General features: G+C 51.6%; 1 protein-coding gene across 1 annotated transcript in view; it reads right to left on the bottom strand.

The window, feature by feature from the left end:
* The window catches only part of SEC14L5 (SEC14 like lipid binding 5), a 30,092-nt gene that overhangs the window by 9,796 nt on the left and 8,955 nt on the right, over positions 1-11,341 (bottom strand). The window contains exons 5-10 of the mRNA XM_021710267.1: positions 10,344-10,536; positions 7,151-7,263; positions 4,842-5,031; positions 2,805-2,893; positions 2,656-2,726; positions 346-517 (exon numbers count right to left, since the gene is read on the bottom strand). Of these exons, the coding sequence (XP_021565942.1) occupies positions 346-517; positions 2,656-2,726; positions 2,805-2,893; positions 4,842-5,031; positions 7,151-7,263; positions 10,344-10,536 (828 nt within the window). The remainder of the gene's footprint in view (positions 1-345; positions 518-2,655; positions 2,727-2,804; positions 2,894-4,841; positions 5,032-7,150; positions 7,264-10,343; positions 10,537-11,341) is intronic.

Below are 11,341 nucleotides of genomic sequence, written 5' to 3'. Positions count from 1 at the left end.
GCACTCCAGTCTGGGCGACCGAGTGAGACTCCAACTCAAAAAAAAAAAAAGTAGCCAGGTGTGGTAGCACTCGCCTATAGTCCCAGCTAAGGTGCAAAGGAGAATAAGATGGAAAGATTGCCTGAGCCCAGGAGGTGGAGGCTGTGGTGAGCCATGAGCGTGCCATTGCACTCCAGCCTGGGTGACAGAGTGAGTGAGACCCTGACTCAAAAAAAAAAAGAAAAAAGGAAGAAAGAAAAGAAATGAAACAGAACAATGGGGCAGGAGGGGCAGGGGAGCTGCAGAGGAAGCCCCTCCCATCCCAGCATCCCCACCAGAGGAGCCAGCCCAGGCTCCGACTCTCACCAGCGTCCAGAGCACGGGGAAGACCCGAGGGGCCCGCACGATGAGCAGACGGCCCAGGGTCTCGGGGTAGTTGTCCTCCACCACCTCGATCATCCGCAAGAGGGCCTTCACCCCCGGCCGCCACAGATGCCGCATGTTGAGACCGTCCAGGTCCAGCAAGCAGGTCCAGGAGCTGTGGCAGAGACGCCCTGCTCCACCCGGCTCTGCCACCTCCCCGGAGCCCAAAACCCACCCTGGGGACCTGGAATCGGGAGACCCAAGGAGGCAGCGCTGGGGCAGAGGGGGCTGAAGGACACACGTGGATCCTGACTTGATGGGGCCCAGAGGTGAGTGGATTGCCTGAGCCCGCGGGTTCGAGACCTCATCTCTACAATAAATCAAAAATCAGCCGGGCATGGTAGCGCATGCCTGTAGTTCCAGCTACTTGGAAGGCTGAGCGGAAGGATCGCCAGAGCCCAGCAGGTCGAGGCTGGGGTGGCCGGGAGCGGCCACTGCACTCCAGTCTGGGTGACAGAGTGAGACTCCAACTCAAAAAAATAAAAAATAAATATAAATAAATAAATAAATAAACTAGTCGGGCGTGGTAGCACGTGCCTGTAGTTCCAGCTATTTGGAAGGCTGAGGCAGAAGGATTGCCAGAGCCCAGCAGGCAAGGCTGCGGTGGCCGGGAGCGGCCACTGCACTCCAGTCTGGGTGGTAGAGTGAGACTCTAACTCAAAAAAAAAAAAAAAAAAGCTTTCTGTGGGACAGGTATACAGCAGGCACTCAGCTAAAGCTTGCTGTGACTCTGAGTTGCTGAAAAGACGCTACTGCTGAGCAGAGCACAGGCGCCAAGGGCATGCGTGCTGCAGTCTGATGGCCCAGGCTCAAATCCCCATTCTGCCGCTCGCTGTGTGTCCCTGGCCAAGTTCTCAGCCTCTCTTTGCCTCCTTGTAATCAGTACTGACTCACTAGGAAAATGAGTGTTTGGCTGCAGAAGCTGGCCCTGGGAGACTCCCTTCTGCACACACCTCTGTCAGGAGTCCCTCACGACGCCCCCTCATCTGAACCATCTGGGGAGAAGTCTGCTTCTGGACAGGAACTTGATGGATTGACTCCCCACCCCCACCCCTACATGTGTCTCCTGAAGAAATCCCCAAACAGCAAAAGAACTGAATTTTCACCAAGCTCTGAGTATGTGGGAATTAAAAGCTTAAGCAGCGGTCCCTGTTGTCCCTGTCTCATAGGCCTGTTAAGAGGACCACATGAGTCAAGGAGCTCAGAAGGGCACCTGCTATATCCGTTCTGCTTTAATTGTGTATTCGTTACTCATTTTGATAATCCATTTTAAAAACCCACTTTACAAGCTGGTTGTGGTGCCTCCCACCTGTAATCCCAGCACTTTGGGAGGATGACGCAAAAGGCTGGGAGTGCAAGATCAACCTGGGCAACATAGTGAGTCCCCATCTCTACAAAAAAAATTAACGATTAGCCAGGTGTAGTGGTGCACACATGTAGTCCCAGCTACTCAGGAAGCTGAGGCAGAAAGATCACTTGGGCGCAGGAGGTAGAGGCTGCAGTGAGCTATGACTGTGCCGCTGCTCTCCAGCCTGGGTGACAGAGTGAGACCTTGTCTCAAAAAAGAGCCCACTTTACAGAAGAGGAAGGCTACTACTCAGAGAGGCTCATTGCATTTGGGGCCATGCCACTGTAAGCACTGGCTCTGGGAAACTCAGCTCAGGAACAGAAATTTGGAGGCATCAGAGAAGAACAATGGGTTCGTGGATGTGCCATAGTACAGGAGATTGGATAGAGTGGGCAAGCTGGTGTCAAAAGGCAAAGTCAGGCCAGGTGCAGTGGCTCACACCTATAATTCCAGCACTTTGGGAGGCCAAGGCGGGAGGATCATTTGAGGCCCTTAAGTTTGACACCAGCCTGGGCAACATAGCAAGACCCCATCTCAAATAAATAAATAAATGATAGGAAGGAAGGAGGGAGGGAGGGAGGGAAACAAGGGCCAAGTCAAGGAGGCTGTCATGAGAGAAGGAGGAATAAAGTCTTCCTGCCTGAAGCCAGCCAGTACCAGGTTCAAATCCTGCTCTTCCCTGACCAGCTTAGCAAGATTGGATGGGCATCGGACCCCTCTGCGCCTCGCTCCCGCCATCCATAAAACCGCGAGACGACTACAGGCCCTGCCTCAGGCAGCCGCGGGGAGGATGGGCGAAAGACGGCGACCGGTGCCCTCGCCCCGGCCTGGCGCAGCGCACATGCGCAGTGGACGCCGGTTTCTCTCCCGAGGGGAGCGGGGATGCGCGCGGCCCCGGGTCTTACCTGATGGGACGGCGGAACAGCCTTGTGTTGCCCTCGCACCTCCTCTGTCCCTCCTCGTTGACAGAGAGCACCTGGAAGGGAAAGACGGCGCTGGCCCCGTCACCCCGCGCTGCCGCCCCCAGGCAGCCCTCCCGGGTCGCCCGACTCACGTGCCGCAGCAGCGCCTCCTCCCCCACGGCCTTCATCAGGCCCTTGGTGTCCATCTGGCCCAGGCGGAGGATGTAGAGGGGGCGGCCGTCTTTGTGCGGAGGGCCAGGCAAGCAGAAGAGACTGTGGTGAGGGGACTGCCCAGAGGTCCAGACTGCAGGGGACACCTCCTCTGCCTGTTCCCATAAGCACGACCCCTCCAGTCACTGACCAACGCCCTGCCAGAATCCCAGAGGGGCCCACGCCACTTAAGAAAGGCAGCGGGCCAGGCGCAGCAGCTGACGCCTATAATCCCAGGACTTTGGGAGGCCGAGGCGCGAGGGTTGCCTGAGCCCATGGACTCGAGAACAGCCTGGGCAACTTGGCAAGACCAATAAATTAAAAAATTAGCCAGGCATGCTGGTGCATTCCTGTAGTTCCAGCTACTCGGAAGGCTGAGGCAGAAGGATCGCCTGAGCCCAGCAGGTTGAGCTTGCAGTGGCCGTGAGTGTACCACTGCACTCCAGCCTGGGCGACAGAGTGAGACTCTAACTCAAAAAAAGCACAAAGAAAGGCAGAAACAGTGGATGGGTAAGGCAAGGAGAGGAAGCTGTCCGCAGAAGACCAGGCCAGGGGCATGTGGGGACTCTCTGTGCCATCCTGGCAACCTTTCTGTCAATCTAAAACTGTTGTAAAATAAACATTTCATTTAAAAATGCTTGAAATAGCCAGGCTCCTGGGCAACATAGCAAGACCTCGCCTGTACCAAAAAAATGAAAAACTTAGTCTGGTGTGGTGGTGTGTGCCTGTAGTCCTAGCTACCCAGGAGGATAAGGAGGGAGGATCACTTGAGCCCAGGAGGTCAAGGCTGCAGTGAGCTGGGATTGTGCCACTGCACTCCAGCCTGGGTGACAGAGTGGGACCCTGACTCAAAAAATAAAAAAAGTAAAAAATATCTAAACCACAGAAAGAACGGAATAATGTAGCATTCCGTCAGCCAAAGCAAAAAGGAAACATGAGAATCATTTACTAATACACTCGGTCAGTCCTCTTTGTTCATGACAGTTACATTCTATAAAGTCACCACAAACACTGAATTACAAACACTGAACCACTGTTTCTAGGAAGTAGGCAGTAAGTTTCCCATGAGTCTCTGGTCATAATGTCTTTGTTAACGGATCAATGCATAACCGTGTTTTGTGTGTTTCTGTGTAAGGACAGTTTAGCATTTATTGCTGATTCATCAACACTGAGCCCACAGCCAAAAGCACCACAGCTCCAGCCTGGACCCAGGGAGTGAGTAAAGGTGTTTTCTCCACAAGGCAGCACTTGGGCACTACACTAGGGGCCATTTTAAATAGCAACATCACCACCAAAAAGCACAAAAATGTGGCACTAAACAGGTCACAGAAAGAACACTTATTTACCTTATAAAGAGCTGACATAGGGCCAGACACAGTGACTCACGGCTGCAATCCCAGCACTTTGGGAGGCCAAGGCAGGAGGACTGCTTTAGCCCAGGAGTCTGAGACCAGCCTGGGCCACACAGTGAGACCCCATCGCTACCTAAATAAAAAAATTAGCCAGGCATGGTGGTGCACACCTACAGTTCCAACTATTCATGAGGCTGAGGCAGAAGGATCGCCTGAGCCCTGGAGGTCGAGACTGCCATGAGCTGTGATCATGCCACTGCCCTCCAGCCTGGGCTACAGAGTGAGACCCAGACTCAAATAAAACAAATAAACGTCTGTTGTCCTAAGCCACCAAACACGTGGCAATCTGTAATGGCAGCCCTAGGATATGCACATGAAACTGACATGGTCATTGCATTATTCATCTCGACGGTCCTGAGTCACAGGACCACCCAGCCCCATGGAGAGGTGTCTGCCTGCAAGTCCATCCCAGTTCTGCCTCCTCCCCAGCTAGGCTGCCACTGAGAGCAGGGCCCTGGGAGGATCAACACAAGAAACCCCGAGGCGTCAGCATGAGGCGCATCACAGACAGAGCATGCGGCCGTGGCCAAGGCATGGCCTCAACATCATGCAGGCAGAGGCACCCACCGATGTCCTGGTAGTGCCAGCCCCCCGCATAGAACTCCTCCAGCACGGCCGGGGGCCGCCAGGTCTGAGGGAGGCCATCCACCTGGTGCTGCTTCCGCCAGCTCAGGGACCGGCACAGCATGTCACGTGCCTTGTCCACGTGGAAGTCACGGGCCCGCAGGAACCGGAGGATGTGCTCATCCTTGGGAATCTGAGGGCAAAGAAAGAGCATCCACCGGCCCCGCAGGTCAGTACACTGGACGAGCCTCCTAGCTCATCTGCAAAACAGTTTTTAAGTTCACTCATTCATTGTTTTTTTGCATCAGGATCTCCCTCTGTTGCCCAGGCTGGAGTGCAGTGGCACACTCACGGCTCACAGCAGCCTCGACCTGCTGGGCTCAGGCGATCCTTCTGCCTCAGCCTCCTGAGTAGCTGGGACTACAGGCATGCACCACCATGTTCAGCTAATTTTTGTATTATGTGTAGAGACAATGTCTTGTTATGTTGCCCGGGCTGGTCTTGAACTCCTGGGCCTAAGCGATCCTCTCACCTCGCCCTCCTAAAGTGCTGGGATGTCAGGTGTGAGCCACTGCACCTGGCTGCAAAACATTTTGCTGAGAAAGGGACTGTGTTCTCCCTCAATGACACAGCAGATGGCCAACCAAGGGGTGGACAGCAGGGAATGTCTGTGCATTTCAGCCGCCTGACATTCCTCCCTCTTGGGCCGGGAACAGGGTCTTTCCTTCTGGGAGCTGCTCCTCCTTACCACCTCCCGGTGCATCAGTCACCCAAAAGCAGCCAGGAAGAGCCACTCACGTGGAGCCGGGCACCATCTGAACAGTTTTCATGAGTTAACACTGCCGTGCGCTCCAGGAGGTATAGACTGACGTTGTCCCCGTTTTACAGATGAACAAACAGAAGCAAACAGGTTAAACCACAGCCCAACACTAAAGGAACTCCCTTGTCTGCCCCAACATGGGGAGGGAAGGGAAATAACTCATGACTCAGCAAGAAGCCCTTGTTCAACAGAACTGGAGGTCAAGTCCATGCCTGGGACCTACGTGTACAGTGTACACCTGTTACGGAAGTGAGCATCTATTTTATTATTTATTATTATTTTGGTAGAGATAGGGGGGTTTCATTATGTTGTCCGGGCTGGTCTCAAACTTCTGACCTCAAGTGATCCTTCCTCCCACCTTGGCTTCCCAAGGGGCTGAGATTACAGGCATGAATCACAGCCGCTGGACAGGAGTTAGAGGCTAAAGGCAAAATCCATGTGCAGTCAAAAATGACCCTCACAAGATCATTAAATCTGTTAGAAAATAATAGTATTCATGGCTTCACGACCATGGTCTTATATAGCCATGGTTCTCAACTGAGGGTACACATGCCCCCCAGGGGACTTGTGGCAGTGTCAGGAGCCGTTTTTGGTTACCATAACCAGGGGGAGTACTGTCTAGTGGGTAGAAGCCAGGGACGCTGTTCAGCATCCTTCAGTGCGAAGGACGGCCCCCACCATAAAGAACTGTCCAAAATCTCCCAGGCGTGATGGCACACCCCTGTTGTTCCAGCTGCTTGGAAGCTGAGGTAGGAGGATCACTGCAGTTGGAGGCTTCAGTGAGCTATGATCAAGCCACTGCACTTTAGTCTGAGCAACAGAACAAGACCCCATCTATAAAAAAAAATAAAAATGAAGCCAGAGGTGTTGGCTCATGCCTCTAATCCTAGTACTTTGGGAGGCAGAGGTAAGATAATTGCCTGAGCCCACGGGTTTGAGATCAGCCTGGACAATTTGGCAAGACCTCGTTTCTACAATAAGTCAAAAAACTTAGCCAGGTGTGGTGGTGCATGTCTGTTGTTCCAGCTACTTGGAAGGCTGAGATGGAAGGATTGCCTGAGCCCAGCAGGTAAAGGCTGCAGTGGCTGTGAGCGTGCCACTGCACTCCAGTCTGGATGACAGAGTGAGACTCTGACTCCAAAAAAAAAAAATTTAAATTTAAAAAAGATGAAACAATGGCTCTTTCAACTTCATGTCTCCTCTCTGACATTTTTCTCTGGATATTTTGCCTTAGTGACCTGATCAGGCTATTTTAAAAAAGAAAAAAAGAGCTGTCTAGTAGCTCCAAATGCCCAAGGATGAGAAGACCACTACCCATGGTGTGCACAGCGGGCATGATGGACACATGGGACAGTGTAGAATAAAAAGGTCACAAGGTGTGGCTTTTCGATACTGCTCACCACAGATGGATCCTCTTGCTCACTCCACCCAGGCCTGAGGCTGAGCCTTGTCCCTGGCTGCACATCCACAGCTTGGGGCCGCCCGCACCCACCTTGCCTCTATGGGTCTCCCGTAACCAGCGCCGGAGCTGGATCAGGCAGCTCTTCTGTATGGGTGTGAGGTGGCCCAGGCACCTCTCCATGTAGTCTTCGTCCAGCTTGTCCCCTGGGAGGAGGAAGGGGGACTTCAGGACAGGAGGGAGGGGCTGCGTCCTGACCTGTGTCTGCCCTTTCTTCCTCCCTGGCTGCCCGGCCATGAGACACGGTCCCAGGCAGGAGGTGGCCCCTCCCCGCCAACAGTTGCAGAATCCAGGCGCATTCACTTTTCCAACCCGCTTCCAAGGTGGGTTCTGGAAACCCCTGCTGGGCAAGCCGGGATCTCTCTGTGAAGTGTGGTGTTTCCTCTCTGACTTTCAGAAATGAAGACAAGTCTGCCACCTGGGGCTGTTCTGAAGGTTACTGACATAGCACATCTGGGCACGGGGAGCCCTCCCAAACCTGTGAGGCAGGCGTCCCGATCATCCCTACTTTACAGAAGGCAAAACTGAGGCTGGGAGAGATGGAGTAAGCTGAATAGTAAAAGCGTGTCCTGTGCCCAGCATGGAACCTGTCAATAAACACCAGTTCCCTTTGCTTCCCCCACCCCCTCTGTGGGAAGTGAGGCTTAGAGTAGACAGAGCCAGGACCCTGAAACATAGCCATGCGGCCTGCTTCGAGGATCCTCAGGGGTCATTCCCACCGTATAAGCTGGTCTCCCACAGTTGGGCTGCTTGGAGCCAACACAGCACCAGTGTGCAGAGGCCAAGCTGAGTCCCGGTGCCCGACTCTTGACCATCAGGGTGGCAGAGGCTGGCCTGGCCGGCCTCCTGGCTGAGATGCAAGGCGGAGGTGTTGGGAGGGACAGAACAGGAGCAGAAATGCGAGGGAAGCAGGAGCTTCCGGCCTCCCTCCTTCTGGCCTCCAGGCAGATGTGAAGGCTCTTTTCTACTTCTGAACACAAAGCCTCAGTGACTCAGAACGGGGAGGAGGGGGCACGGTGATGCCTCCCACCAGCCACCCTCAGGGCAGCCCTGCCGGTGGCTGGCCCAGATGGAGAAGGGAGAAAAGAACCACGCAAAACAGAGACAGTGCAAGGGACAAGGCCACAGAGAGCAGGCACAGGGAAGGGCCAGAGGAAAAACACTGGTCCTGGGGAAAAAACATGCACGTGCAACAGCAGCCAGCACATACAGTCGGTGCAGAATAAATGCTTGTGCAGGAGTGAATTCTGTTCTCCCTAAACACAACCCCATATGCATTATTAGTTACACGATGCTGCCACCCAAGTGTGTCAGAGTCAGGCAAGTCCCTGCACTCTGATGGCCCTAAAGGAAAAACTGAATCCAGTGTAGGTACATGTCTTGCACATGGTTAGAACTGGGTTCATGGTGTATATGCAGTTTGTATCCTAGGGGTTTTTTTTTTTTCCTTTAATATGGTATTGTGTTCATCTTCCATGTCAATTAAAGTATGAACTATGACAAAAACTAACTGTCAAGCCCAGTGGCTCAAGCCTGTAATTCCAGCACTTTGGGAGGCTGAGGTGAAGGACTACCTGAGCTCAGGGGTTTGAGACCAGCCTGGGCAACTTGGTTGAGACTACATCTCTACAATAAATAAATAAATAATAAGCTGAGCGTGGTAGCACGTGCCTGTAGTTCCAGCTACTTGGAAGGTTGAGGTGGAAGGATTGCCTGAGACCAGCAGGTCATGGCTGTGATGGCCGTGAGCATGCCACTGCACTCCAGCCTAGGCGACAGAGTGAGACTCCAACTCAAAAAAAAAAAAAAAAATACACACACACACACACAAAGAGCTCTTACAAACCAATAAGAAATCAATGGGCAAAGAAGAAAATGGACAGAGGACAAGGACAGAGTAATAAAAAAAAAAAAAAAGGAAAACAAAGACCTACTAATCATGAACAAATAACACCTGCCCTCACTCAGCATGAAGGAGCTGATCACTAACCTACCAGTGATTATTCTTACTGTCTTTCAGAAGTGAACGGTTTACTGGTCCTGTGGGGAACTGGGTGAGGTCAGGTACAGACACGGTTACACATTATCAGTGGAAACATGATTATTACAACCTCTTGGGAGGCCTAACTGGTAAATCTACCAGCATCTCAATTGCACATAACCTTTGATCCAGCGATTCCACTTTTAAATTTTATTCACATATACTTTAAAAAATTCTTAAGTACAAAGATGTACCACATTATTTGTATGCTAAAAAATGGAAACAACTTAAGTCCATCAATAGAGAACTAGCTAAATAGACTAATTAAAAATAATCAATGCCAAGTACAGTGGCTCATGCCTGCAATCCCAACACTTTAGGAGGCTGAGGCAGGAGGATTGTTTAAGGCCAGGAGTTTGAGACCAGCCTGAGCAATGTAACAAGAGAAAGGAAGGAAGGGAGGGAGAGAGGGAAAGAAAGAAGAAAAGAGAAGGAAAGAAAAGGAAAGAAAAAGAAAGGAAGGAAAGGAAGGAAGGAAAATAGATTAGCCAGGTGTGGGGCCATGCATACAAGGGAGGCTGAAGCAGGAGGATTGCTTGAGCCCAGGAGGTCGAGGCTGCAGTGAGCAAATGATCGTGCCACTTCACTTCAGCGTGGGCAACAGAGCAAGACCCTGCCCACCCCACCAAATCAATAAATGATAAATGTTTATTAATAAATAAGTTATGGTGGCAACCACACCATATTATGAAGTCTGAAAAGACTCCTGCATTGATACAGAAAGTTGTTTAAGCATTAGTAAGTGGGAAAAAAGAAAAATATAATATGCAGTGTATAATATGCTCTCATTTGTTCAACATAAGACACACATGTGTGCATAATGTTGTACATATATACACCTAGACAGCTTCAGGAAATACAAACACAAAACTATTATAGGCTCAGGGGAGAGGGAAGGAATCTTCCTTTGACTTGACAACTTCCAAGCAGTTTGATCTTTTCCTACCATGATCACGCATGACTTATGTAATTTAAAAGACTCATAAAGCCAGAGAAAAAGGCAGCAGAAGTCAGTTCCTGATCAAGAAATAAACCAGGGCTGCTCTTGGCTGGGTTGAAGAGAGGGAGAGGCAACCGGCAAGGGAGTCATTCCAAGACCCAGACCCGTCCCCGAGAGAACCTGAGCAGCGCTCCCTGACGCCTCTTCCAGGGGTAGGCTCCCCGGGGCTGACTGCCACGACCTACCATCTGTACCAGCAGTCTCCAGCACAGGGTCCGGGGCACCACTGGTCCCATCAGCCTCCCGGGAGCTAGGGTCCTCTGGCCAGGTCTGACTGTGGCCGTTCTCCTCACGGACCGGGGCCGGCATCCAGCGAGGAATGTGTGAGGTGCCCTGGGAGATGAGCTCGTTCAGGTAATGTTCGATCACCTCCTTCCCCTGCAGGCCAGAGAGACCAGGACACATGAGCATGGGGGCTGGACGGCAGGGGCCACAGCAGGATGGCAGGAGTCACCCCAGTCGGTCCCAGCCCCGACACATGGCCTACTGAGCAGCTGAATGTGGCCAGCCAGAACTGGGAGATGCTGTGAGTGCAAGTGCCCACCAGATGTCCAGAGCTCAGTACAAAGAAGAGTGTGAAACAGCTCAGTAACACATGTTGTAACATGCTGGATAAAATATATTAATAAAATTAATTTCAGGCTAGCACGGTGGCTCACACCTGTAATCCTCTTTGGGAAGCTGAGGCAGGAGGATCCCTTGAGCCCAGGAGTTCAAAACCAGCCTGGGCAACATAGTGAGACCCTATCTCTAAAAAAAAAAAATTTTTTTTGTTTAATTAGCCGGCTGCTACTGAGGTGGAAGGAGCCCAGGAGTTTAAGGTTGCAGTTACAATCATACTGCTGCCACTCCAGCCTGGGCAACAGAGCAAGACCCCTACTCAAAAAAAAAGTAAGTAAATAAAAACAAAAATAATTTCATGTTTCATTTCACAAACATGAGCCTTTGCTCATCGATGGATCTGAGGTCTTTAAAACATGTGGTGACGATTTTAACCAGGAAAAAGCACCATGGGATGTCCCTTCTCTGTCCAGAGAATTCACTACACAAGCCTGGATATCTCGGGGTGCAGCAACAATGACTAGGGTACCCCCATTACAGGCCTATTAGTCTCCACCCATTATCTCACATGATTTGGTCATTACTAGAACACCCTTTTTTTTTTTTTTTTTTTTTTTTTTTT

The sequence above is a fragment of the Carlito syrichta genome, unplaced genomic scaffold, assembly GCF_000164805.1.
Source record: "Carlito syrichta isolate Samal-C Ts95f unplaced genomic scaffold, Tarsius_syrichta-2.0.1 Scaffold288361, whole genome shotgun sequence".
In the NCBI taxonomy this organism is placed as follows: Eukaryota; Metazoa; Chordata; class Mammalia; order Primates; family Tarsiidae; genus Carlito; species Carlito syrichta.
The sequence above is the reverse complement of the archived record's forward strand: the minus strand, read 5'-3'. Positions and strand labels throughout refer to the sequence as shown.